This window comes from Mustela nivalis, assembly GCF_964662115.1.
Source record: "Mustela nivalis genome assembly, chromosome: 18".
NCBI lineage: Eukaryota > Metazoa > Chordata > Mammalia > Carnivora > Mustelidae > Mustela > Mustela nivalis.
Genome location: NC_139037.1, coordinates 1,207,708 through 1,235,681, shown reverse-complemented (window position 1 = coordinate 1,235,681; position 27,974 = coordinate 1,207,708). Strand labels below are relative to the sequence as shown.

Below are 27,974 nucleotides of genomic sequence, written 5' to 3'. Positions count from 1 at the left end.
GGGCCTCCCTGCCCTCCTCATTGCCCCTTGGGGCCCTTCTGTGGAGCCACAGGGTAGAGGTGCAGCTGCGTTCCCCCTGTTGTGTGCACCGCCCTTGGGAACCCCACGCTTCTGGTCGGGAGCTTGGGGGCCTGGGCTCAGGGCGTGGGACACAGCAGGAGGGATCTGAGACAGGGTGGCCCCCACCCCTCGGTTCCCTGGCTTGGGGGCCGGGGGTGGGCTGTGCTCCCCGCTCCCCCCCCCCACCGAAAAGAAAAGGGAACTCTGATAAAAGGCGCTAGTCCCGCGGGGTGGCGGAGCCTCTATCGCCCTATCTATCTGCCTGCTCGCTCCGGCCAGTGTGCTGCTTCCCTTATCTCACCCCTCCAAAATGCCAGGAACAAAAGCCTGTGCACACTCACACTCACCCCCGAGAGCCCACCGCCCCGCAGTTCATGGGGAACGGGTTGCCACTGGGGGGGGGGGGGGGGGTGTCCGCTTAAAATCATCATCGTCTGCATCATTGTTTTGCGAAGGAAACCAAAAAATAACCCTCCCTGGGGAGACGCGGCTCTAAATAAGCTGACCCCCAAGAGGCCCTCCCTGCAGGGAAGGAACCTGGCCTTGGGATGAGGGGCGAGGTCCCAGCTGTGCGCTGCCGTCCTGGTTATGTGACCTTGGGTCAGTGCCTTTCCCCCTCTGAGTCACTCCTAACGGGCGGGGGTGGGGGGGGTGCGGGGGAGTCCGAGGATTTAACGGAGCTTTAGAGGAAAAGGAAGAGCATGCACTATAACCAAAGCCCTCCCCAGGTGGCAGGTGGCCATTTTGTGTCCCCACTTGAGCCTGGGGCAGGTTATCCAGAGGTTGGCAGCCCCAGAATCTGCTCGCTCAGAGACCAGAGCCCGGCCCCCCAGCGCCCCTAGCCCGGCCCCCCCAGAGCCCAGCGCACCCCCACGCCCCACCCCGCAGCGCCGGGCCCGCGCCCCAGCCTGGCCCCCAAGAGCCCAGCCCGGGCCCCCCAGAGCCCAGCCCAGCCCCCCACAACTTCTCCCCAGGCCCCGCCCCGCGTCCCGGGAACGGAGGTCCTAATCTTCACGCCTGCCGCCAATGGAAACGGACATGCAAATGAGCAGGAGTGAGGCCTGGGGATTGGCTGAGCTCCATGTGTGAGGCGGGGCCTCTAATGGGGGGCGGGGCTCTGGAGCAGCCCTTAGTTTATGGAATGGGGGACACTGCTTTGCGTGGACCTTGACCCCGTAATGGAAATTCCCCCCAGCTCTGGATGGGCCAGCCTTTCTGGGACCTTGCTTCTGGGGCCATCCGTTTGCCCAGGTGCATGGAGATGGACAGTTTGGCCTCTGTATGACCTCTTAATGATCCTCAGAGCCCAGACCCCCACAGCCTGAATTAGGGGGCCAGGACTTGGGTGTTCCCGAGGTCAACCCCGCCAGTTCTGACTCCCAGATGGGAACACTGAGTTCAAAAATGGGGTGGGGCAGCTCCCCCTCCCTGTGTCTGGGGCACCTCCAGACTCTGCACGCTTTCCCCCGTTTCTGCCCCCCCCCATGAGTTTTATCCAGGATCTCACACTGCTAGGCTCACTGTACCCCCAGGCTGGGATGGGGCCATGGTATCATTTTAATGAGTGAGAGTCCCGACCCGTTGTCCAAGCCTGCTTTCCTGTTAATAAAATGGGGCAGTCTGGTCTGTCTGCCTCTCAGGGCACTTTCTGTGTACTCTGATGGGCACCATCTGCTCCTGGGCCTCAGTTTCCCCATCCACACAATGAGGGCTCAAACAGGAGTTTCTCAGGGGGGTTCTTAGTCTATCTGTGGCTAGGCTATGTTCTAGAAACTTGGGGTCTTTCAGATGTTCCGTTTTCAAAAACTTATATAACAGGAGACCGTGTCTGCATGAAGTATTCAAGAAGCTCTGGGGGATTCTCATTGTGTTCAAAGTCGCTCTGCACCCCATGGATTGTCTTGGCAGAGAGATGGGGGCCCGGCTAGGCCCAGCTGGCCCAGAGCCTGGCCAGGGGCTCCCCCAGTTCCACAGCACCTGCAGGACTCCATGACCCGAAAACCAGTCACAGGCGTGGGCGTTTTGTAAAAATGCGTAAGTGGAAAATAGCAGAGGGGCAAGGAGGGGCCAGGTTCGAGCTGAGATCTAAGGGGAGGAAATAGGAGGGCGCTGTCGGACCAGAACCAGACGGAGCATCTTCACACCCTCTTAAAACAGGGTGACAGGGTGACAGTGCCTCCCAGGCCATGGAGTGAGAGGCATTCGGTGCTCAAGAGGGAAAGGACAACTCCTAGGCCCTGTCCCCGGGGAGGGGTCTGGCAGTGCTGGCCTCAGAGTATGTCCCCAAGGGGCCTTCATTCTAGAGCAGCTCTGTCTCCCCAGGACAGCTCAGGGCATACAGTATGTGCTTAGTAAATACTTCCTCAACTGATTTCAAAATCTCCCCACCCTGGCCTCTGTCCCAGGAAAGCACCACAAACCCAAGGGAAAAAGGCAACTGGAAGGAAAGTCAGTGCCTCCAGGGAGCACTGTCATAGCCAGAGGGAGAGCCAGGGAGCTGGGGTCATTCCCAGCAGGCAGGAGGACCCGTTCCCTGCAGCAGGGGTGAGGCTCACTTCCTTGGAGGCTGGGTGCCCGGAACAGGGACAGCAGTCTGACTTCTGGGCGTCCTTATGTGTTCAGGCCTCCAAACTTGGCTGAGTCCCTGGTGTGCCTGGTCCTCGTTCAGGATGCCTGGGACCCTCACGGGGACTCCGTCCCTGCCCCCATAATGCCCCAGGCTGCTGGGGAACAGAGAGGGAACAACAGAAATGAGCCCTAAGGACAGAGGGGCCCCCTGGAGCTGGGACACTAGGGTTGTGGAAGGTGAGGCGGCCGGCGTTCAGCAGAGACGGATGGTGGTGTCAGGGGTGGGGGCGAGCAGTGTTGGCAGAGGGAGCCGCAGAGGCAAAAGCTCTGAGCAGGCAATGAGCCACCACAGGGTTGGGAGGGGGCATGACAGCCCCCACCAGGTGCCGACCAGCTGGGTCAGGTCTCAGCTCAAATGCCAGTGCTGCCCCCAGGACAGGCACTGCCTTCCTCTGTGCCCTCAGCAGCCATGTCACGGGCAGGCCCAGGATGTGGGGTAGGACACAGGAACTGCCAGGCTCCTCCCCTCCCTCCTCCTCCTCATGGACCAGACTTTTCCTCTCCACGTACTTTATCCTGCCAGGGGGCTTTGAGAACTCCAGATGCTAGCAGGGCCCTTGACCCGCCAGCAGCCAGAAGGTTTGGTTCCAAAGCTGTGATGTCCAGGCCCCGAGATGACCATCATCGCCGTGGCTCTCATTCACCCTAAAGGGGTCAAGACCACAGGCTCTGGAGCTGCACAGCATGGCTGCAGACCCCTTGGGCCAGTCACCAAGATCCCCAAGCCTCAGCCCCCACCTGAAAGATCCAGGGGGCCAAGCGCTAACTGGCAGCCAGAGGTTTGCCTAGGACCGACCAGTCATGGGATGGGTCAGTGCCCGTGGCCTCCCTCCCAGCCTCGACGCAGCCCCTAGCAGCCCCCAGCCCACCAAAGTGGTGGGGAAGGCAGGTCACTGTGGAGGGCTGTGCACATGCATCTCTGAATCCCCTAGGACAGGAGCGGGCACTTACGGAGTGCCTGCTGTGTGTTCCAGGACACCGGGCTGCAGACCTTCCCCCCACTATGATGAAAGATCCCAAAAGAAACTGTCCCCCCTGAGCACTCATTCCCCATGCCATTCCCCTGTCTTGCCTTCTTTCCTTGGCCCCTGGCTGCCTCTGCTCTCTCTAGAAACTTGAGGCTGACTTTCGAGTCCAGGAAACAGGCACGGGGGCCGCCTGGCAGGGTTTGGGCCCAGGAGGGTCCCCCTCCAGTTTCCGTGACCGTATGGCTCTCTCTGGCCCTGGTGGGGACAGTGGGTTCACGGGGCCAGGAGGTGTGGCTCAGCCCTGCAGTCTCTGGCTCCCGCGGCACCCTCCACCCCTCTCTGTGCAGAGGGAGCCCGTTAGAGTTGCTGCGGGGAACCTGGGTCCGCCCAGCAGGGAAAAAGACTAGCCCAGAGGCCCCAGCTCCTTCCTCCCCGCATGGCATCGCCAGGGGCTGGGGACACAGCCCGAGTACTGGTCTGCCCGGCCTGGGCGTGCCCCCTGCTTCTGACCCAGAGAGCAGCAGGGCAGCCTGGACCGGAGGAGGGGCCGCGGGGCCCCGGCAGGAATGCGGTCCCCAACCGCGGGCCAGGAGGGCCCAGAGCTCGCGCCTCGGGGCAGCGGGCGGGCAGCGGGCCCGGCGGTGAGGCGGGGGTCTGCGGCCCAGCGCGCCGCGCCCACCCCAACCCCCGACGGCAGGGAGGGTCCCGACACCCCGGCCCCGGCCCCTTCCGGGAAGCAGTGCGCTGCATCCCGCGGACGCGCGGCCCGGCCCCCGCGGCCATCCGTCAGCCCTTATCGGCGCATCGGCAGAATCAGTGCGCGGCCCGCGGCGCCCTTCGGCGGGCGCGACTTCCCTGTCCCCGCCCCGCGCCGCGCCCGCCTCCTGCCCGGGCGGGCCGCGGTCTCTGCCCGGCCACGTGGTGCGCGCCCCGCCCAGGGGAGTCCGCGCTCGGCGCTGGCCGCGGCAATCTCGGGTAATCTATCAGCGGCTATCGGGCCCATCGGAGGGCCGGGAGCGGCCGGGCCCGGGGATGGCGCCAAGCCCTCGCGGAGATAAAGCCTCCGAGTTCGGCGGTGATGAATGCTGAGGCGGTGCAGGCCGCGGATAGGATGTGGACTTGGCAGCCCGCGGCTCCGGCTGAAACCAATCTCTCCCTCTCGGGCCGGCCGGGCTTTCCCAGGCCCGCTCCCCTTCCCTGCCTCGCCTGGCCCGGCCCCTGCCCCTGGGGACCGGGCGGGGGTCTGGCCCACTGGCCCTGGACCTGGCCCTGCAGGGAGAAGCGCCAGGCCGGAGACAGGGGACGGTCCTGAGGGAGGCCAAGGAGGTGGCACCCAGCTGGGGGGCCAGGCTGCGTGTCCCACAGCCCAGAGCCCATCTTGCTTCCCGCCGTCGGAGAATGAAACCCTGCGCAACGAGAGCCCCATGCCTGTCCACACCCACCCCTCGCTGCCCCGAACGCGGCCACTGCGGGGCCTCCGCCCTGGCCGTTCCCTCTGCCTGGGCCGTCTTGCGGTCACCGTGTAAGCAGCATCTCCTGTGGCAAGAAGCCCCCCAGGCCCGTCCTCCCCACCGTTCCGCACCCCAGTCCTTGCGCGTCATGGTGTGGGGGGAGGCTCCCTGCTGTTCCCCGGGCCCTCTGGCACCCCTGGCGCATGGTCACCGATCCCATGAGCACCTGCTGGGTGTCAGACGCCGTCCCAGGCACAGCCAGGGAGCCCGCTAATCCAGCGAACACCCTGTGGGCATGTGGGCAGCCGTGGGGTCAGCAGAGCCAGGCAGGGGTGGGAGCTCAGGCCAGGACGGCCCCTCCTGGAGCGAGATGGCTGCTCAGTGGCCCCAGTAAGGTTTGGCTTCCACGCTGGGAGAGATGGGGAGCCGGGAGGCAGAGGAGTAGAGGGCAGGTGAGGCCGTGGGGGGGTGGAGTGTGAGTCAGGAGACGGGTGTGTCGTCAGAGTCCATGCTGAAGCCCCAAAGGAAGGAGCTGGGGAAGCTGACTGGCCGGGTGTGGGAAGGGTGAGGCTTGGAGGAGGGGGTGGCCGCAGGGTGAGAGGAGCCTGAGGCCCCACAAGGCAGTCTTCGCCCGCTCTTGGTTACTGCCGCGGCCCCAACGCGACATGGGGACACAGGGACGCGGGTGTTGGCCCTTCCCACTTCACCTGCCTGCCATCTGCCACCGCGGGGAAGGGTTTTTGTTGTCCGGGGGCATGGGACGGTGAGTTCTGGTCATCATTGCCAGCCTGCCCGAGGGGGTGTGGGGAGGAGGCACCATCAGGGGCCACGGGGGCCGGGGGGCCACTCCTGTACAGAGCCCCGGACCCTGAGCGGCTCCCGGGAAGCTCGAGGGTGGGGGGCAGGTGAAGGTCTGCCCTGGGACGGCCCACGCAGCCCCAGGCCCCACCGGTCTTGCAGTAATGCTGCTTGGAAAGCTGGACCACCGTTAAAGGATGACTCTTCCTGTGTAGGAATCGTGTCTCAGTGAAATACTTCCAGCGTGTTCAGAGCTGAAGTAGGTCATACGACACTCATTCATTAGACATGGTCTGTGCCCCCGAGAGTGTGGGGCCCTGCTTGGCACCGTCGTCAGCACCGCCATGTTCTTTTTTGACGCGGGGGGCACCTCCTTGCCCTCGGCCAGCCCAGAGTGTGTCTGGACAGCGGCCGGTCACCCTCCTGCAGCCCCTGCTTACCTTGGACAGCACCCTTCTACCCGCGCCACCCCCACCACCTCCGCAAGCATGGTCTGACTGCTTGCTGGCCTCCCGAGGTCACGGGTGTTGGGGTCTGGCTCGCAGACGGACAGCAGAGCAGGTGAACCGACAGTCTGTTATACACAGCCCTAATGGGGACTCCCTGAGGCGGCGGTGCGGGGGCAACCCTGAGAGGCAGAGGCTCTAGGACCCAGATGTCTGCGAGAGGCATAGTGAGGTTCCCGCCGCGGGGGCATGCGAGTCCCCGGCCGCCCAGCTCCCCTGCCGCCTGCCGCCGGCGGCCCACTCAGCCAGTCAGGGGGCAGAGCCAGTCTGGGAGGGCACGGGGGGCAAAGGTTCAGATACCGCTGTCCTCACTGGGCCAGGGTGCCCGCACAAGTAAGCCAAGATTATCTCACCAACATCCTCTTGTGGTTCGCCCCGGGCTGTCAGCGGGGACTGACCAGGTCTGAAGATGCCACTGGTGGGGCCACAGCAGAGGCCTATGGGCCCCTCCCAGCCCGAGCCCCTCGAGGCCCCTGGGGCAGCTGGGCAGCTTCCCTCCCCGCCCGAGCCAGGGAGCAGAGCACCTGCAGATGCGCAGAAGCCCCTCGAAGGCCGGTCTGTGTGGGAAGAGCCTGCTGAGGTCCGAGGGCTGAGGAGGCCTTCAGCAGGCAGGAGGGGCAGCCTGGGGAAGGCGCCGCGGCTGGTGGGGGTGGGCAGTCGTGGGCCTCTTCAGGCCATGGTGGGCTACGGACCAGGGGTGCGGTGGACCCCCCCAGGAGGGCCAGGCTCCGCGCCGTGTGTGCACCGGGCCTCCCCAGAGCTCCATCTCCCTCCTGTGGGTGCCTGCATCCCTCCTGGGGAGCCCCCACCCCTCTGAGGCTGTAAGCTCCTGGGAGGCAGTGGGCCAGGACCCTGCCTCTGTTCTAAATGTTTGAGAAGCTGTGTTAAGTTTTCCATTAAATGGACTCCTCCCCCCACGCCTTTGTAGCTTCTACTGAGGTCTAAAACCTGCCCCCCGCCCCCCACTGCCCCGTGCCCACCTGTCACCCTCCACGCCCACCCATCGGCGGCATGAGCCCGGCCACATGTCTGGGGCTGCTGTGCATTGGGCCCTGGGGCTCTGGGGTGTGGGGACACCCTGGCCCTTCAACAGTGCCACCCCCTCCGCTCCTCCTGGGCCTGCCCGACCCCCAGCCCTGCTCAGCACCCCCTTCTTCCATCTTGCTTCTCTCCATCCACCTCAGCCTGGGAATCAGCTCAGCTGCTCGTCAGGACCTGAGTCCTGGGCCCCAAGGGTCTTGGGGGTGCAGCCAGTGGGCCAGGGCGGGGCCAGAGCAGCCAGCTGCCCTGGCGTCCTGTGCCTCAGTGTCCTTGTCTGGCAAACACCTGCTGGGTTAGAGATTCTCGCCCCCAGGAGTCCCACTCGCCAGGGCTCAGGGAAGCACTCCCCAGAGGTCACACTGCCTGCTGCCAACACCCCTGTCTGCCTGGGGGACCTGGGCCCCTGGGATGCTGGCCATGGTCCCCAGTCACCCAGAGTTCCCCTAGCGAGGCCCCCTCGTGGGGAGCAGGGCTGTCCCCACCGTGGCCTGAGCTGCCCCGCGGTTCCCCTGGTGGGAAAGTCGGAATCTGTTGCAATTTTCCCTCTGTTATCAGGGCCTTATCTGGCCACTGTGTGCCGCCCAGAGGCCAGGGTCTCTCTCCTGGCAGCGCCGCACCCCCACCCGCCCCGGGCCCAGTGCCGCCAGCCTGCCCGCCAGCCGCCCAGGGCCAGTGAGACAGGAAGCCAAGGCCTTCTGCCTGCACTGTCCCCGGCCAGGCCTCCACCTGGTCCGCCACCCTGCCCCCCCCAGAAGCCAGGTGTGCCGCCCCCTGGAGAGCTGAGACAATCACAACAGTTGTAATAATAACCTGTCTGTGCTCAGTACCTTGCTGAACCCTGACCCCAGCCCTGCTTTCCACAAGGAAACCAGGCTCCGGGAGGTGTGGCCGGCACAGCCTGCACGGCACAGCCTGCCTCCTGCCTGGAAGGCTTCTGCCTGGCCCCAGCTGCAGGCCACCCCCTGTCCCCGTCCAGATCACCAGCAGTGTCGCCTCTAGGAGCCCTTCCCTGACTGACACGTGCCCCTCTCCTTCTAGCAGTGTGTTTCTGGGTTTTTCACTCTGCTTTCTTGTGGGGTGTGTCCTGGTTGCTCTGGGGTTCCGGAGCCTGGGGCAGAGTCTGGCCCTCTGTGCACCCAGGAAAGGCTGGACAAGTTCATGAACGCGGGGCCTAGGAGGGGGGCCGGAGAGAGCGGGGTGGGGGGGAGGATGAGCCCCAGGATGAGGACACCCCAGCAGAAGGGCAGGGCCCGTGGCCCGTCATTGGCCACCCCACCCCCAGGGCAGGGGGCCTGCCTTCAAAATCCAACCCAGACGCAGGAGGGGCCTCTGTCTTCTCTGTAAAGGGGGCAGAAGAAGGGCCTTACCAGAGAGGCGTAAAGGACCCACATCACGGGCGGGCACAGGGAGAGACTCACACTGGGTCAGGCCCTGAGCTGGGTGGGGAGCTCGAGGGGACCCAGCCCCGGCTCTTTCACATGACGTGGTCAGTGGTTTCGGGTGTGGGCACAGTCCCCTTCCCTCAATACGGGCACAGGCTTTGGGACCAGCAGGAGGCCCGGGGCCTCGGGACTCCCCATCCAGTGCTCAGAGACACCCTCACCAACTCTCTGCCCGACCAGTCTGCCTCGGGGGCAGAGTCTGGGGAGATTTTGTCCCCTCTGCAGAGACCAGCTCTGGCCTTCTTAGAGGCGGTCATTCACAGCGCCCCCGTCCCCACCCGCTGCCTGGCCATCGGAGCCAGGAGGGGCCCTTCGTCCTGTGGCTCGGGAACTCGGAAGGGAGCGGGATGATCCCGCCACACAGCCTGTCTCCGTAATTCAGTCTTAAAGCATGAAGAACGGGAGTTGATGAAATTCTGCTATCAGCGCCCAGCCAATATGCAAACTATCTCGCCCCCAATCAAATAGCTATTATGTTTTCATTTCCATTTCCACGTCCGGCTTAATGAGTAGGAGACGGATCGGTGCGGGGCGTCTGCTCACTGTGATAACTGAGGGGCTCCGGGCAGCGAGGGCAGCGCTGCGACCGCCATCATCACCGCAGACGCCCCCAGACAGGCTCCAGCCGTGGGCACTGGCCTGTGCCACCGGCGTCCCCCCTCGACCCGGGGGGGGGGGCGGTGAAGGCAGGCACAGGGGCACCCAGGTGCAGAAGGAGGCTTCCCCTGAGCCAGCGTCTGCAAGGCTGGCACGTCTGGGGAGGGTCCTGCCCTGAACACCCCCCACCACTGCTTCCTCTCGGGGGCTATGGGCAGGTCATTTCACCTTGCCAGGCCTCAGTTTACTCATCTGCAAAGTGGGTGTGAGTTCTGGGTGGTGCTGAGAGACCAGTAGGAAACCGGCCCATCCTGACCGGCTCCAGCTGCCCAGCCCCCACCCCACCCCTCTGCGGTCCACACGGCCTTCCCCCACCACTCTGCACTCTGGGCCACCGAGCAGGGGCGGTTAAGGGAGAGCATTGTAAGATGCTGAGCACAGGGCTGGTGTCTGGCAACGACAGGGGCCGCGCCACCCCCACCCCCTTCCCCAGGCCCTGCTGTGCGTCGGGTGGGGACAGGTCATGACGGAGGGGCGTACTCCCTACTCCCTTCACCCTGTGACGGAGGAGCACTTGTGGTTTCCAAGCACAGAAAGGTCGTGTAACCGGCCTGAGGTCATGCAGCACGGACATCTGCTGTGTACGGATTGGCCTGACTGAGCTCTTGGGGTCTTTGGCCACAGAGCGTCCCCCAGGGGCCCGGGGAGCTCATTCCCGGCACAGGTCACGCTGATGTGTGGCCGGCGGAGGAGCCCTCCTCCCCAAGCCCCCAGCAGAGTGGGACCCAGGTGCCCCGCCAGGACTGCAGGTGCCCCAGGGGGCGGGATGGCCCATGCTCGGGGTGCCGAGGCAGGCACAATGCAGCCTTGGCTGTGACACAGCGGCTCAAGGGCTGGGAGCACTTTGCTGGTCGGCGGCTGTCTGTGGCACTATCAGCCCGGCTTTAATTGTGCTGGAACTGAATTAGCGGCATTAGAATCAACTGCGGCAGCCTGGCCGCCTCTTTCTTCACGCTCCTTGTCACGCCTTTGTGCGGCGCGGGGGCCTTTGTTCTCCCATAAACGGGCCTGCCGCAAGCTTGGGGCCTCCCTGGGTGGCTGAGGCCACCTGAGCAGGGCCCTGACAGTCAGAGCTGCGTTCCTGGGTCAGGCATGGGTGGGGAGGGCCGCGTCAGCTCCGCCCCGAGAGCAGGTGGCTTCGTACCCGGTCACCAGAGCAGGCGACTGAGGCCCCAAGGTCCTGTGGCCGTTCAGCTACACGGCATCCCCTTAGAGCTCTAATGAGCTGTGGGAGGCCCACGCATGTCTCAGGCTGACCCCAGAGGCCTTCGTGCTGCCCGGCGACGGGAGCCACGCTGTGGCCACAGGGACCGGCAGCACCTGCTCGGGACCAGCCCCACAGGCTGGGCAGCTCGAGGCCAGCCTCCCCCACAGCCTCTGGTTCCCTGCCCAGATGCATGCCCGGGGAGGTCACAGCAGCCGTCCCAGGGGCACAAGCTGGACCAGTCTGGGCTGTGCCCGGTCCACGTCAGGCTCGCCTGTCCACGCAGGCACAGCAACAAGCGAGCACGAGACTTGGCCTGGGACTGGTTCTGTGCGGTCTCAGCCTGGCCACAGGGGCATGAGCACCTGTCCGTCTCCTGTAATTACGGCTCCAGGGCATCCGGGGGAGGCCGGGGCTCAGGTCTGGAGCTGGAGTCCAGACGGCCCGTAAATACCTCTGCCTGGGGCTCTCTGTGCCTCCCCGGTGCCTCTGGGATGAGGGTCCACTCCTCGCCTGGCCTCTCTCCAGCCTCGAAGCGGAGCTCTGTCCGGTCCCCCGGCCCTCCATCCGGAGCTGTATTCCCAGCGGTCTGTCACCTCCGACCTCTGCTGGTGGCATCTCCCCTCCCTCACGGCTCTTAGAATCTGTTGTTTCCTGTTTGGGGCCCGTCCGTGGTTCTTTGACCGTCTCCCCAGCAGGCCTGGAAGTCCCCCACAGAGTCCAGATGTCCCGGGCACCTCTGCCTCCTGGAGCGGTGTCCACCCCAGATGTCTGCGGGAGGCAGGAAGGGTGTCCGCCCTGGCGGGAACACTCGGTTTTCCTTACTAGAGCTGGCCGCCGTCTGCCCGTGACCAGGGGTTTGAGCTGAAAGGCAAACAGAAGACCAGCTTGCCCCCTGCGCTGCCCACCGCGCTGCCCCATGGAGATTGCTAGACTGGGGAAGTCAGGCTGGAGCCTCGTGTCTCCATTGCTCCTTCTGTCATAGCCTCCCTGGACTGCAGCCATGAGCCCACTTCTGTGGCTCGCAGTGGACCCCGGCTTGGGCCACCAGGTTTCACCCCTAGGGGAGCACAGCAAAGGAGGGGAGTGAGGAAGGGCACCACGAAGACGACTAGGAGTTTGGGGACAAGCCGCTGAAACGGGGCAGATTTTGGTCTCTCTCTGTTTTCTGGGGAGAAGGCCCTGGCTTTCATCAGATCCCGGCAGGGTTCATGATGTACAAAAGGTCACAGAGGTATGAATCCTGTTCGGATCTCCGTCAGCTGCTGCTTGCTCGCCTCCAGGGATGGGGAGCTCAGCCCCTGAAAGCGGGCCCTTCCGTCCCGCATGCCTCTGTCCCCGAAGCCCCATCCTGCCCCATCAGGAGCTCCCGACGCCTGGATTTGTAGACGTCATGACTTCCAGCTGTTTCTTCTTGCTCAGTTTCTGAGCAACAGGAGGGCCTGGCTGCTGTGGGGTTGGCACCCTGGGCCCAGAAGAGCTCCCCACCTACTCCTGAGTGGGCTGAGTAGGGAGGGAGTGTCTGTGAGTCAGGACCCTGCCCTGTGGCCATGCCCTGATGACTGGGGTCGGGGGGCAGGACAGGCGGCTGGAGGAGCAATTTGGGAAGGTGACTGGGCCGGGAAGCAGACCCAGTGCCAGCACCGGTCTCGGGGGCTCAGGGCCCAGACAGAGACAGCCAGAAGGGGCCTGGGGAGACGGAGGGCAGGCTAAGGAGGGACACCTGCTCACCAGTGTTCCCTCTGTCCGCCACCCTGGACGCCCTGGTCTGACCTCAGGGACGGAGGGTTCTGCCCAGACTGGCACGAGGGACACCCCTGGTGTGTGTGTGGCTTCCCCTCCCCCACGAAGTCTCTGGGCCCTCGGTCCGCCTTCTCAGCCGCAGGGATCTCTGTGGAGGACCCCTGCAAGAAGAAGGGATTGGAATCAGGTGCTGCGGACCTGAGGCCCGTAAGTCCCAGAGGCCTAACTGCCGGCACCTGTGCCCTCCCCCGCCCCGTGCCCCATCAAGCACGGGCTCCCAAAGCCCGGTTTTCCCTGCGCTTCCTGGACGCCACGCATGGGGCCCACCCTCACCAAGCTGCCAGACCGCGGCGCCTGAGTGTGAGGGGCTCCTCCAGGCACCCGCTCTGGGCCCGGGAGAGAGTCACCCCTGTCTGTGGGGCTGCACACACGCACTGCGGCTGCGTGAACCCCCAGAGAGGCCTGGCGAGGGTGAGGTGAGGGCTGTGGTCCGTGCGACCCCCAGAAGCCCCCTGAACCAGAAGGGGCGGCGCGTCTGCTCCCACAGCTTGGAGCAGAGTGGAGGGGAGACCCAGGGAGGTCCCAGCCCAAGGGGGTCTGGGGGGGGGTCTCAGGCCCAAGGGGCTGAGAGGTTGCAGGGCGGGGGGGTGGTGGGAAGGCGGCGGTGACCCCGGGCATTGGAACTGTTGCCAGCACTGGGGTTCATCCCAGGGTGAGGTGCACATGGGTCTTGGGGTGCCACTCATGGCCCCTGGCCTTGTGGGGTGGCGGAGCCTGTGCCCTCTGCCCGGGAGGGGGTCTGGAGGCCAGGGCCCGTCGCCCCACAGCACCTCACGATTCCCTTTGTGCTGTGTCCGCAGGTTCCCTTGGAGACGTGGAGGCTGCAGAGGAGGCTCAGGCCATGGACGGCGCCCGCCTCCCAGAGCCAGAGGCCGGAGTGCCAGAGCCCGAGCCCGAGCCCGAGCCCCCGACCCCTTCCAGTCCAGGTGAGTCGGGCCGTGGGTGCGCTGGAGGCCGGGGTCCCACAGCCCGCGCAGTCCCTCCCCTTCCCACGCCTGCCCCTGTGAAGCGCACCTTGAGCCGGCTGGTGTCTGTGGGCCCGTGGCTGGGGCTGCTGGCCGGCAGGGCCCTGACCCCCAGGGCCTGGAGGGGCGGGCGCAGGACACATGTGCACCCTCAGCATCGGGAGGGCCTTGGGAGTCTGGCCCCGCCCTGGTTACAGATGAGGAGACAAAGGCGTCGTTGGGGAAGGTCTAGCCCAGGCTTGGACCGGGAGTCCTGGGCTCGAGTGACCTCGAGAAAATCTCCGCTGACCCTCTGTGGGATGGGGGCAGGGAGGCCTCAGCACATAGCAGGTTCTCCTGCTATGGCCCTTTCCCCCGTTTTACAGACGAGGGAGTGAGGCCCAGAGAGGTTAAGGGACTTGTCCAGGGTCACACAGCCTGTAAACACCGAGTAATGATCTGATCATCCCAGACCTGGCTTCAGGGTGATCGCCCCTCTTACAAAGCCTGCTTCCCCCAGGCCCATCCCATGTCTGGAACCTTTCCTTGGACCCTCTTGGTGGCAGTTTCCGGGGTGGGGGTGGGGGTGGTGTTGGAGAGAGACCCAGGGGTGAATCAGCCTGACACGGGGAAGCCTGCTCTCTGGACAGGTCCCCAGCGGGCCTCCTAGTGAGGACAGGCTCTCGAGCTAGCCGTACCCCCAGACACCCCAGGAGGAGAGGCCCCCCTGCGGTGGAGGCGTGGGGGGAGGCCAGCACCTCACCCTTGTTTTCCTGAGGAGGAAACTTGGCTTGGGGGCTGCCCGTCCTGAGCGTGACTCGCCTCTCCCTGCCTCCCCACTGCTGCCTGAGGCCGAGCTCTTACCGCCAGTCAGGGCCGTGCGGCTCTGGGCACACGGGCCCGAGTGACCCCCAGGCCGTAGTCTGATGGGAAGGGTACTGTCCCAGGCTGGACCCTTTGGAAGGCCATGAGTGAGGCCGGCAGCATGGTGGGGCGAAGGAGAGATTGGGCAGAGCCTGAAAGGGTGCACAGAGAGGGGCGTGCCTGCGAGGGCAGAGCCAGGAGGGGACTGGCAAGGGGCCAGCAGAGGTCCCAGGTCCACCGAGCTCTCTGTGGACCCCCCCAACCGGCCCCCCGGCGTTTCCCAGTCTCAGTGCCTCCGTGCCCCGCCCCCTGGGATGACCACAGGCCCGGAGCCCAGCGAGCCTCGTCCTCAGAGACCTGCTGGCCCCAGTGTCCCTTTCCGCAGCAGCAGGCTCACTGGGAGCAGGGGCCGCGGCTCCCCACCCAGGGACAGTGGCTGGGGAGCCGCGTCATGTTCATTGCTGTTACCTCTGCCGCCCGCCTTCTCTTCCTGGCTGCTCAAGGTGCAGCCGGCGTGCCCCCCCGGCCCTTCCCCGGGGCCCGTGCCCCTGCCCTGCCTGAGCCTCAGTTTCCACATCTGTGTCTGGGCGGCCAGGGCTGCAGGAGCACGCGAGGGGCCCCCTTATCGCCCCGCCATCATCACTGCTGTTGGGCACTGTGTGCCGCCGGGGGCGTCCGGAGGTGCCAAAGGGCAAGTGCCTGTTGCTGGTGGACTTCGACCGGGTGGTTTTCCCGGGGAGCCGGCCCTTATCTGATCTGCTCCTCGCTGGGGCTGCGCGCAGGGGGGGCGGGGCCCGGGAAGGAGCTGGAAAAAGCAGCCGGGGTTGCACCTGGCACAGTCCGTGGTGATAACGCTGCGATGGACGAGATAAGGTGGTGGGAGGGGTGGGCTCGCTCGGCTCCCGCGCCGTGGCTGGAGCTCAAACGCCAGCCACGTTGATTTATAGCCAAAAATAATAGGACTTTTATACTGTGTGATTGATTTATTTGATGTTAATCACGGCCCTTATCTTGGGTATTAATAATCTGCCGGGCGCATGACGTCACCAAGGGGGGGCTTTTATGGGAGCTCATCGATTGGGGGCTGCGGGAGTTATCAGGCTCAGCAGGGAAGGCAAATATGCCCTTTGGGCTGGAATTGGGTTCAGGGCCCAGCTCGAGGGGCCCCCAGCTGCTGGCACAGTAGACCGAGGAGCTGGGGCCCACACGTGTGCCCGCTGGCCTGGGTGTGCCTAGTAGGGCACGCTGCACTCTAATTATTGGCTGCAGTTAGAAAAGCAATTATTGCCATAATTAATGAAGGGATGAGAGGTTTTAAAGGCCCAGGAGAAAACTGAGGTGTCTGCCCCCATTAAAGCCAGCCTGGGTGTGGGGGTGACCTTGGGCACGTGTCACCCACTTGGGCCTCAGTTTCCCTCCCAGCCACAGGGCAGGGTGGGGAGGTGGGTGAATCATCACTCAGGGACCGCGGGGCCTGATGGTGCTTTCTGTCTGCAGACGCTAACCCCCCATCCCAACCATCACCACCGCCCCCCACGCCCCCAGGAGGCCCCCAGGAGATGGAGGGGCAGGAGCCAGACACGAGGCTGGAGGAGGAGTCCGGTGTCTCTTGGAGTGGGCCAGGTAAAGCACACCCGCGGTCGGTCGGGGTCTGGTGGCCCAGCCTTCTGAAAATCTGGGGAGACTGCTGTCCTGGCGGCTTGTGGGGGACACGCCCCACCTCCTGTCTGAGGAGGCCAGTGGGCAAGCCTCTGAGCCAGGGTCGGGGCCCATTCCAAAGTCCAGCCCGCCCATGGGGCTGGGCGCCACGCCGTGCCTACAAGTCCTGGGGGCTCCCAGGAGGCATCCCCCCTGGGCTGGGAAAGAAGAGCAGCGGGGAAGGGCAGGGAGAGACGTTGCAGGGGTGCGTCTGGAGGGCCATCCCCGCTGGGCTGGGGGTCCAGGTCTGTGCAGGTGGCTGCAGCCACGTAGCAGACCAGCGTTGGCCCCACCTGCCCGGTGCTGGAGCCCGGGACGTGGCTTTGAGGGGAGTTTCCTGCCCCCCTTCAGCCCGATCACCAGTTTGCAGCCAAAATTCTGACCAGAGGTGTCCTCCGCGCCTGTGCCTTCACGGATAACAGAGAACCTGGGCACGGCAGGTGTGCCTGTTCTTTGTAATCCTGAGGAACGTGGGGTGGCGTCGGGGGTATTTCTAGGGCTGCGTCTCCAGGCACAGGCATGGCTTGTCCTCAAGGGCTGGGGACCAAGGGCAAGTGCAGGTGCGGGAAGCATTCATTGAGCGCCTGCTGTGTACCAGATGGCCGGGAGCAGGCGGGCCCGGGACTGTGCATGTGGCTGTGGTGCAGGTGAGGCTCGGGGTGGTGGCAGGGGGCACACAGGCAGGGCCTTGCTGCGGGGTCAGGGGGCACGGCCAGGGCCCAGAGGCCGCTCATTACTCTCCTGAGGGCCACAGATGGCCACAACCAGGACAGGGACCCCACGTCACGGGGAAAGTGAGTCCACTCTCAGCCCTTCCCCCCTGGCTGGGCTGTGGTGTTGCCTCGGAGCCGCGCGTCCTGGGTAAGACAGCGCTGGGGACCCCGCTGCCCCCCCCCAGCGTGGCAGGCGTGCTGCCCTTCGCAGACTGGGCGTCATGTCCCCCAGCTCTGACCCTGCCATCTTGGGGTCCCGTTGGTGGCAGGGGGCACCCAGGTGTCCTGGCAGATAGGTGGCGGCCACGTGTCCTGTCTCCACCAAGGCGCCGCTGGTCCGAGGGTGGGGGACGCAGGGCCCTGTGTCCTTGAGGCCCTCGGGGCCTGGTCAGGCACTGCTAAGCCACGTGCCTACCTGCTGGGTGCTTGGGTCTGCCCTGGGGCCTTTCCGCACACAGGATGGTACCACGAGCCCTGGGTGAGGACCCTGTGGTCTGACTGCGGTCCTTGACTCAGTGTCCCCAGCTGTGGATGAGGTAACACGGCGGCCCCCACAGAAGGCAGGTCACTGCTGCCCCGGCCGTGACCCTTCACATTCTACTCTTTATCAGGGAACTTCGTGTTTCAGTGCAGGGAGCAGGGACCACCCCTGTGCCTGAGGGGCCCTGACAGGCCGCTGGGCAAGCCATAGGCTGAGGCCACAGCCGCCGGGGAGAGCGTCCGTGGGGGGCACAGCGCCAGGCAGCCCCCACACCAGCCTCTGAGGTGGGCCCAGCATGACAGAGGGACTTATCCAAGGTCACCCAGCAGGGAGGTGGCCAAGTGGGGTGCTGACCCGGCTCCAGGGTGCAGGCCTGACTCCGGAGGGGGCTGTGCCACGTCAGCGCTGGCTTCCGTCGCCGCCCCAGTGGGCCTCACCCACCCTTCGGTGTTAGAATCCTCACCCCCACTTTATAGATGTGCCACGGAGGCCCTGAGAGGCCGAGGACTGAACCCAGGGCTGGGGTTGGCCCTGGGGTGGCTGTGGTTTAGGGCTGGGGTGCACCCTGTGGGGCCAGGGGGCTCCCTGTCAGCCTCCGCAGATAGGAGTATCTGCACAGTGGGCAGCGATGGGCCGATAAGCCGCCAGTGGCCAACCGCCGTGGGGCCTGCCCCCTATCAGAGCCCAGGCAGGCCCACTTATCGCCCGCCAGGGAAGCCAGAGAGGCCCGCTGAGCCCTTATCTCTGCGGGGCTGCCCGTGCCAGCGACGGGGCAGCAGGGCCTGTCCAGGCCGGCGTCCCTGAGGGCACTGCCCAGCCCAGTGACCCGCCGCGGCCGAGGAGCGTGCCGCCATGGCCTTTGCCCACAAGCCCTGCCCCCCCGTTCCCCTTTCTGACCTCTGAGCCCCTCTGCCAGTCCTGGGCGAGCCTCCCTCCCTCCCTGTGTCACGGAGTCTGTCTGGCTTCTGGCTGGCAGCCGCTTCGGTGTCCCCAGATGTGGGAAAAAGTGCTGGACCCACCCCCGGGCTCGGGGACCGGGCTCTGGAGGCCCGCCTGGGGGACACCAGCTCCCGTTCTCCTCTGGGATGAAGGATCTAGCTTGGACCCCCGGTGCACCATGTGCTGCCTGGCTTTGGGGGAGTGACGGGGCCCCAGGCTCCGCTGCCCACCCAGCGTGCAGGAGGCGGGCCCTGGTCACGGCACAGAGCCCCGGGCTCACCACGCACCCGGCACGGCACCCCGTGCTCGCCCCCACCTCTGCTGTCTGGATGCCGCCCACGGACCAGGGCTCATGGGGCTCTAGGGGATCCCCTTTGCCCCGGGGGACCTACCACCCAGGGAGGCCCAGGGGAGGGTGACTGAGCCCAGCAGAGAGTGGGCATCAGGGCCTCTGCGTCCCCAGCCTAGCACGCACGTGCAAGGTAGCTGCCGTTCCGGGGGTCGAGGCCTAGAGCAGATGACCACGAGCACCCCCAGGGCTCCCCAGGCACCAGGCAGGAGAGCGGCCTCCCCGAAGGGCCTTGACACCCCCCAGCGCAGGGGCGGCCCCAGGGGAGCCGGAGCGTCTTCAACACTGGAGTGCGGGGCCGGGATACGTGAGGGGCCCACAGTCTCCTAGGCCCATTCCTGCCCCCTCCCGATGCCTGCTGACCCCAGAGCTCCCAAAAGCAGCCTGGGGGCAAGGGGGGCTGCTCGGGGGGGTGTCTTCGTGTGAAGGAGCTGTGAGCTCCGTGGGCGGCTGGCGGCTTAGCTTCTGAGCGTCCCTGGTCCCACGGGAGCCGCTCCGTGTAGCCACCCTGAGAGGCAGGAGCGGGCCCCCCGGGCACACCTCGCCAGGACTGGGTCCAGCTTTGCTGAGCGACTGTGGGCTGCTTGCCTGACCTCTCGGGACTTCCGTTTCCTCATCTCTGCACTGGGGCTGGGGAGATCCAAGAGTGGTGGCCTCCCCGGGGGCCTGTAGAGAGGTCATCCCCACGGCGGGCAGAGGGCCGGCCACAGCGTTCTCCGCCCGCCTGGGCAGCCTGCAGTCCTCTGCAAAGTGTCGGTGGGGTCTGTGGGGAGAAGCCACTGCCGGGCCAGGAAGGCACTGTGGCCCCCGGCAGAGAGAGGCTGCCCTCCGCGGTGTGGCCGGGCCAGGAAGGCACTGTGGCCCCAGGCAGAGAGAGGCTGCCCTCCGCGGTGTGGCCGGGCCAGGAAGGCACTGTGGCCCGCAGGCAGAGAGAGGCTGCCCTCCGCGGTGTGGCAGGGCCAGGAAGGCACTGTGGCCCCAGGCAGAGAGAGGCTGCCCTCCGCGGTGTGGGCTCATCCCCTGATGCTCTCCCCTGCCCTGGGCACGAGAAGCCTCCACTGCCCCTCGAGTCAGTGGGGCCAGGCGGGAGTGGAGACCCAGCTCTGAGCCAGCACTGTCACCTCTGTCCTCGGAGGTGCGGGACAGCAGCCCACAAGGGGCAGGTGACAGCCAGGACAGAGCCCACCCCAGGGGTTCCATGAATACCCTCTTGGCCCTTGTGGGTTGGTGTGCAGGGACGTGTCCTCCGTGCAGTGAGCTCGAACCACGCCAGCGAGTCGGCCACGGGGTGCGTGGGGAAAGGAGATCCTGGCGAGCGGGGAGACCCCCACATGGGCCTCCCGGGGTGAGAAGGTGACGAGTGGAGAGGCTGAAGGCTCCGGGGTGCAGCCGAGGCCCGGGCCTGAGCAGGGTGCAGGGGAGAGGTGGAGCCTGGTCCCTGGGCTGCAGAGGAGGGTCACACCCCGCGATGGGGAAGGCCCCCCTGGGGCTCGGGGACAGGGGGATGCTGGGCTGGCGGCTTGGAGGGAAAGATGGGAGCCAGCGGGGGGGTCAGTGTTTCTATCTCCGAAATGACCTTGTCCGCTGGAGGGGCTGGCTGCTTAAGATTCTGATAGGCAAATGTCTGAGAGCTGAAATCTGCAGTCCCCAAAGCATGTCTGGAGGGCAGCCGGCCAGGAGCTCTCTGCTGTGAGGGGTCGGCCCCCCACTCCCTGCCCAGCTGTGAGGGGTCGGCCCCCCACTCCCTGCCCAGCTGTGAGGGGTCGGCCCCCCACTCCCTGCCCAGCTGTGAGGGGTCGGCCCCCCACTCCCTCCCCAGCCCTCCTGCTATCATCCCGCCCCTACCCCCGTCTCCGCATTTAACATCAAGGAAAAGCAGGTTGGGCCCACAGGCCAGCCCGGTGAGGACCGAGGGCCTCTAGGGTCCCATCTTGAGTGTGGGTCCTGGTCCCGTCATCCACCTCCTGGCTCCCATCGGAGCCCCTGTCCCGTGGCAGTTGGCGTGCCCCAGCCTGCCTGGCTGGGTCGTGAGGGAACCAGAGGAAGGGAACAACTGTGGGGACCCTGGAGGGGTGGTCCAGGAGCGTCCTCTGCAACCAGCCTCGTGGAGTGGGGTCCCCTCCCCGCCGGCTTGCCTGGCACGGGGCAGGCAAGAACCTGCTCTCGATCTGCCGGTCTGGGAGCCAAGGTCCGGACACCCCGGCTGGGGCAGTGGGCGCCCGGCTGCTGAGTGCTAGGCTGTCCACAGGTGCCACCTGCCAGTGGGGAGCAGGGAGGTGAACCTGGGAGGCTCCCAGTGGCTCCCCACCAGTTCTGGGGACATCAGTTGGCTGTGAAGAAGGAAGGGGTGGTCAGACTCACACTTGGTGGCCAGGCCTGGCTTTGTGATCAGAGCCCCAGGACTGGGGTCCCTTTTACCCACAACTGCCTTGGAACCAGGAACTCTTTCCTGGTGACCACTGCTTATAAAACAAAATCCGGCTGGCATCAGGGGTTACCTTTTTTGTCCGCATCTCAGGCCCTGGAGGCAGAGACGGGAAGGCTGGCCATGTCCGCATGGCACTGTAGGTCAGCAGAAACCTCCCCAGCCAAGGCCTAAAGGACCGACCAGAGTGGGGTGAGGGAGTCCAGACACGGAGCAGGCATGTGCAAAGGCCCTGAGTTTTGAGTACCCGGGTGTGGCTGGAGCATTAGGATGAACACTGATGGGTCAAGGTCTGGGCTCAGTGTAGGGACCACACATGGCTCTTCTGTCTTGGTTCTAAAATGAGGGACTGGAGGGTTTTAAGTGAGGTGTTTGGCTCCCTGCCACGCGGCGGATGAGTCAGAAGACTCCCCCAGAGCATGGTGCTGTGAGGGGCCGGAGGAGACGGCTGCCTCCTGTTCCAGCGGTGGAGCCTCACCCCCACCCTGGGGGTCCTGGGGAGCCTGCTGGAATCTTGGCCCCCAGGGTGAGAGCAAGGGCGTCAGGCTGCCTATCTGGGCCGTGCTCGGCTGACTAATCTCCTTGCCGGAGTTTCGAGGCAAACCTCAAGGTTTGTTATCGGGCAGCGGGCAGTCGGTCTGCGAGGCAGGACAGCCTGTCCTGACGGACAGCCCGGGAGATGGACCGATAGGCCTGGCCGCGCCTTCCCTCCCACCGGCCCCGTGTGTGTGGGTGGGAAAAATCATTTCAGCTATTTTGCGTTATCGTGGGGCCTGGCACCGCGGCCCGATAGGCCTGTTTGTCTTAGATTAACAGATGGGGGAGGGGCAAGTGAGGAGGACGGCGGGTGGCAAGGGTCAGCCTGGGGTCAGCAGCTCCAGAGACCAGCCCCAGTGGCTGGGTCAGGAGCCACGTCTTCTGGGCGTCCCCAGGAAGGGAGTCCACGCTGCGTGGGCCCCGGGGGACGCACGCCCCCAGACCCACGCCGCCGGCCCTCGACCCCTCCCGAGCCGAGCAGACGGAGGCTCCAGGAGATGGGGGCGGCCCGGGGCCAGGGTGCTGTGTGTCCCCTGGGGTCGGCCCACGTTTCTTCTGCACAGGTGCTTACTGAGCACCTGCTGGGGGCCCCAGGGGTGGTCCCTCCGTCCCTCGGGGTGTGTTGTGGGGCCGCAGGTTCCCGCGGCCCAGGAGTCGGAAGAGAAGGAGCTCGCTGACTCGCTCCGCAAACACGTGGAGGTTCGATGCTGCCTGGGGCCGGCAGCCTCCCAGCGCCCGGGGAGCCGATGTCCGAGTCCGGGAGACAGAGACCACGTAACACGGGAGCAACGCAGTCATGTGTCCGAGGAACAAAGGGGGTTGACGCCTCACCGAGCCCACACAGTGCCCAGCCCACGAGAGGGAGGGGCACCGCTGCCCCGGGCAGAGGGCACAGGGGAGGGGAGAGCCCCCTGCAGCCAGGGTATGTGCAGGGGTGAGGTGGGAGGAGGCAGGCTCAGAGCAAGGGGGCTGCCTCGCATACATGGTTGTCTTGGAAACAGAGTTCAGCCGTCAGCCGCTTCTGCCAGCCCAGGCCCCTGGGGGCACACTGACCACGGGACCCTCGGCCTGCGTCCACCACCACAGCTCAGGGCTGCCCACCTCTGTGAGCAGGGCCTACAGGGGGGCCCCTGGGCCAGGGCTGAGGGTGGGGGCTATGCGTGAGCCCGTGGCCTGTCCTCCATGACTGGCCTGGACCCCATGGAAGCCCACTCTTGCACTACCCAGCAGGCACGGGGGGCCAGGCCACGCACTGCACCCCAGAAAGGCCATGTGCAGAGGCGCATCTGCGGTAAGACCGGTCTGTCCCTCTCTGGTGGGGACTCTTGAGGCACAGAGCTGGCTGTGGCTTCCCCCATGGCTGGGCTGCTGACCCCTTGACCCCGGGAAGCCCCTCATGGCGATTAGTGGCTCTTTACCGCACCCAGATGGGCCATTGACTGGTTCTGTCTTCCATTTGCATCCCCAGCAGACATGTGGGCCGCAGGTCCCCCAGGGCCCAGCACCTATGAGGGGAGCAGGTGTTCGCAAGACCCGGAGACCACCGTCCTGCCAGCGCAGCTCGTCCCGTTGGCTCACTGGTTGGTGCCTCTGTCCGTGGTGCACCTGCCGTGTAGTAGACACTCCAGGGACATGGCCTGGACAGACAGCCCAGCCACTGCCCTCCTGGGGCTACAGCCTGAGGCAGAGGCAGCAGTGAGGGGCTCGGACGCTGAGCCAGGGACGCAGAGGAGCGGGCGGGTGGGGGGGGGGCAGGGATGCGCACAGACTGCGCACGGCTCGGGGAGCAGGCTACAGACGCACTGGGTAACCCACCCCATAGAGCTCAGCCCAGCAAAAGCCCTGTGGGGGCACTGCAGGGGAGGAAGGGCTGGGGGCAGGGCTCCCCCCTTGGGGTGCACGGGAGACCTGTGAGGAAGCCGGTGGAAGTTTGGCGGCAGATGCTATGCTCCCTGTTTTACAGATGTGAAAACTGAGGCCCCCCCAGGGCCTCATTGGGCACTTGAGTGGGGACTGAGCCCACCCACGGCCCTGCCTCCTGGGGAGTGGCCCCCTCCCCAGCTGCAGGGGGCTCCTCTCCGGTGTTGCACACAGTCCCCAGGGGCTACCCCAGCCCCTCCCCAGGTGCAGACACTGCTTGGCGGAGGGCAGGTAGACAGAACAGTGGCCCGAGTCTTCGGCCACCCGACGGCGGGTGGGGGCCCAGGCCTGGCCGCCTGCCCTGTGCTGCCCGCTGACCTCACCAGCCTTCCGGGAGCGGCTATCTGTGGCCAGGGTGGCCTATCTCGGCCGCCGAGGCTAATCGAGCCCGGCTTCCTCCTCCGCCCGCCCGCCCGGCTTCCTGCCGAGGCCAGACCGCCCCCTGGCCCCAGGCTGTGTCTGAGCGGCTGCCTAACCCAGGCCAGCCCCTCCCAAATGTCAGTGACAGGTCGGGGTCTCCCTGTCCACGCCTGGGGGACCCCTTCCAGAACTCTCGTTCTCTGTCCTCCTAGGCCCAAACCCAGACTCTCCCCGGCCTGGCCATGTGGCCTGGGGCATGTCAGCTCAGCACGCTCAAGCCTGTGGCCTCCACGGGGAGTTGGCCACAGACACGCACCTAGGAGACACCCGGGATGACGGGGCTGTTCCCGCCCAGCAGCCACCCTGGCTATCGCTCTCGCACAAACCAGCAGGGCTCCCTTCCCAGGACCAGCACTGGTCCCGTGTCTTGGTGGCCAGAAGGGGTCCCCTTGCCAGTGTTGTCTGCCTCCCCGTCCCTCTCCTGTCCTCCCTGGCTGGTGGGGCCCCACAGGTGGCCTCCAGCTGTCCCCTCTCACTGGGCGCCTCAGGCCCACTGTGCCCTTCTGTGGGCTCAACTGCTCCTCTGGGGTGGGGCAGGGCCTCGGAGCTGTCTGGAGGCAGGAGGGTCAGGGATGGGCCTGGGCAGGGCGGGCAGCCAGAGGGCTGCAGGGCACAGCGGCCCCCCAGGGCCCGGTGTGGGCCCTCCCCGTGGTCGTGGCTGTGGCTGTGTGGCTGGGATGTGCCAGGGTCTCGTAGGATCTGCCCCAGCCCCAGGGAGTGGGCTTCTCGGTCACACCCACCTGACGGACGGAGAAACTGAGGCTTGGCGCGGTGCAGCGGCGTCTCAGACCCAGGATGGGAACCGGGAGCACCCACAGCCCTCCTGCCCACCCCTCCGGCCGACACTTGTTCTGCCGAGACCCCCTCCCCTGCTGTCAGCATAGGTCGCTCTTTATTTATTTATTTATTATTTCTCTATCTCTGTGCGTAACTTTTGATTTCCTCACCGTGTTTTTCCATTACGGGCGGCGGTGGACGCGGCCGATAAGATCGGTCCCTGGAGATGGGACAAAGGGGCCGCCACTGGCTCGAGGGCTGGTCATATCCTGCCCGAAAGGGCCGAGCTGGGCCTGAGATGCGGTGTGATGCTAGCGTGATGCTATCGCAGGGGCTTTTGTGTGTCGTTGCGGGGACGCCCCCCGCGGGCCCAGGACCCGCCTTTGCCCCCACAACAGAAGACCGCCGCCCCCCCGCCAGCCTGCTCGGCCCCGCTCCCCCGGGTCCCGGCCGTGGCCTTGGCAGGTGCTCGGGGGGCCGTGGTCTGCGCGGGGTGCGCAGGGCCTCGGCTTCCCGAACCTGGGTCTGCCCTCCTCCTGCCCTCACAGCCGCCCCTGTGCACCGCCTGGACTCAGCCCTGCGGCTCCTGGGAATTCACCCCTGCAGAGTCCCTCCGCGTGGATGGGCTTCGGTCTGTCCTGTGCTCCTGACAGGGCCACTTACTTCCTCACTCCGTTATTTATTTTGCTGACCTCTAAAATCTCTAGAAGAGGGAGAATGATCCTAAGAGAAGCGAGGTCTGTAGGGACTCCTAATCGCTTGGCCGGCCTGTGTCTCTCCCTGCACACACTCGCCTGGGTCTTGCCACAGCAATAGCAGATCTGGGGCTAAACCCTGGAGGCCCCGCACCTGCCTACCGCCTGCCCCACTCCCTGGGCCTCCGCGGGGGCTGCAGAATTCCCAGTCCCCCCCGGCCCAGAGCAGGAGCAGCCCCTCCCCCGATTCCCGGGACCTTGCTGGGTCTCCGAGGCCCGAGGCCCGGCGCCACTGCCCTGACAGATGAGCGAGGGGTGAGGGTTGGAGGGGGAGCGAGCCTGCTCCGATGGCTGAGATGCCCCGCGGTGGGCTCCACCCAGACGGCACAGGGCACCTGATTTGGAGCCCGGGGAAAGCCTGAGGGTTCCTGAGCAGAGGAGAGGGGGGAAGGAGCTGGGTCTCGTGCAGGCAGAGGGCAAGAGCTTCTGTCTACGCCCACCACGCTCTTCCCCTGCCCGGGCCCAGCCCTGTTCTTGACTGCTCCCCACCCGCCCGAGGGGCATGAAGGCAGAGCCCTGGATGCGGTTGGACCCCTGGGCTTGAACTCTCTCACCCCCCACCCCCACTGTGTGGCCAGGTCCTCCCTGACCTTGGTTTGGTCTGGGAAGGGGGAGAACCACCCCGATGGCAATGGCAGGGAAGGGGGAGGGGCGGGATTGAGGCCCAGGCGGCTCAGCACCAGGAAAGCAGGTGTCTGCAGGTTCAGCACCCCGTGTAGGCCCAGGTCTCTCCGGGGGCCCTAGCCTCCCCCCGCCGCCCCCGTGCGGGAGCGCCGCCTCTGTGGGTGGGCAGAGGAGAGGCGCCAGGCTCAGAAGGGATCAGCAGGTGCCTGGGGACCACTGGCATTTCTGGAAGGATCTTTGCAAGCCCTAAGGGGCTCACTGGGCCCTAGGCGCTGGCAGTGTCCTGTTCTCCATGACATCAGGTGACCTCGGTGCCCGTGGCTGCCCCCCACCCTAGACCCACCCTAGGTGAAGGCGGGTACCTGCCAAGCTGGGGTCACTACCTAGGGTCACCCCTCCACCCTCGCGACCACTCGGCGTCTGCCCAGACCCTTCCATTTACAGAGCGAAGACTGCGCCTGGACCCCTGGCCACACCCCAGCGCAGACAGGGAGCAGCAGGGTGGGCTGGCCAGGCCAGAGGCCAGGAGGTGGGGAGTTGGAGGCCGGATGGGAAGGAAGGGCCCTCAGTGCGTCGGCCCCTGGGAAACGGGGCAGGGCCAGAAGGCCGATAGGGGCCAGCGAGGCTGTTTGCACAGGAGACATTTTCTTTCCCTTATCACACATCCTGCTTCCAGCCTGCCGCCGGGACAACAGGGCCGGGGAGGGCCACCGACCCCCACCCCAGCTCCCAAGCCTCAGGGTCTCCCAGGAGCGGATGGGACTCCCTCTCCCCACTTCACAGCTGGGAAGACTGAGGCCCCTAGACCCACGGCAGTTGGCTTTTCAAGAAGGCTAGAGGGACCATGGGCTCTCACACTCAGAGGTGCCAGGAAGGCAGTGTTCTTGGGCTCCGTGGGGCTGTGGGGGGAGCCTGGCAGCATCATGGGCCTGGCACGTAGATCCCCAAGGGGTCGCGGGCCCCACCTCTCACCCCCTGTCTCCTCCTGCCAGGTGAGCTGTTCTTGGCTTTTTCCGGGGGATCTAGTGTCTGAGAGCACAACCCCACCCCCAGGAAGCTCTGGGTTGGGGATTCAGAGGGGCTGATCAGAGTTGAAGGCCGCCCCCGCCACAACCTGCTCCCCAGACCTGACTTTTAGCTGCCCACAGGGTCCCTTCCAGCGACCTATGTCCTGGTCCCCATGGCTCTGCCCCCAGCCCCACAAACCCCCCCTGCCCTCAGGGCTGCTGCCCCCCAAGCGGTGAAGGGCCTCCACGAGCCCCACCCCCACTGCTGGAGATTCCCAGGAGGCCCCAGCTCCGCCATTAGCTGGGGCCAGGGTTCAGCCCGATAAAGATGGGCTGTTGTTCTGTGTCAAAAAAATCAATAATTTCCAGTGATGTTCCAGCGATAGGAAGAGAAGTTCCCAGGCACCAGCTGGTGGGTGGGGCGGGGCGGGGGGGGGGGAGCGGGGAGCACAGAGCCAGGGCCGCGGCTCCCGTTCTAACCCCTGCCGGCCTGTGGTGCGGTCACACAGTGGTCCAAGGGCAGCTCCCCATGACCCAGGCCCAGCCCTGCCCCTCCTGGCCTGCCCCCCCACACCCCGTGCTACTCCTTGTAGAAGGGCGCCCCCCCCAGCACAGGCAGGGGTGTGGGGAGGGAGTCCCGGCGTCCCGCGTGTGCGCAGGCTCATGGCCGGTCGGCTGCTCTGGGTGTCCAGCCCTGGCTCTGCTCCCCGGAGCCCTCCTCCAGACACAGGTGCCCCCGGGTCCTAGGCACCACCAGGGCCTGCAGGACATGGCCGTCAGTGACCCCGGCCTGAGGAACAGGCAGTCCATCGGAGAGGCTGAGTTCATGGACCGCGAGCGTCCAGCCCCCAGCACTGGGGACAGGGCTCTCAGGGTACCAGGAGGCAGGGAGAGGCCAGCGGCCAGCGGCCTCACCCCCCCCCCGCCTGCGCGAGGGGACGGGCACACGGAGGTCCCAACCGG

General features: G+C 65.9%; 1 protein-coding gene across 6 annotated transcripts in view; it reads left to right on the top strand.

Annotated features, from left to right (window-relative positions):
* Positions 1–27,974, top strand: part of ZFPM1 (zinc finger protein, FOG family member 1) — a 72,622-nt gene that overhangs the window by 20,685 nt on the left and 23,963 nt on the right. For 5 of the 6 annotated variants that reach the window (XM_082711442.1, XM_082711444.1, XM_082711443.1 and 2 more), the window contains exons 2-3: positions 13,359–13,484; positions 15,864–15,989. In XM_082711442.1, coding sequence (XP_082567568.1) covers positions 13,400–13,484; positions 15,864–15,989 — 211 coding nt within the window. In that variant the 5' untranslated portion in view covers positions 13,359–13,399. Of the gene's footprint in view, positions 1–12,954; positions 12,975–13,358; positions 13,485–15,863; positions 15,990–27,974 lie in introns of those variants that run through there. The other variant, XM_082711441.1, reaches the window with a different exon arrangement.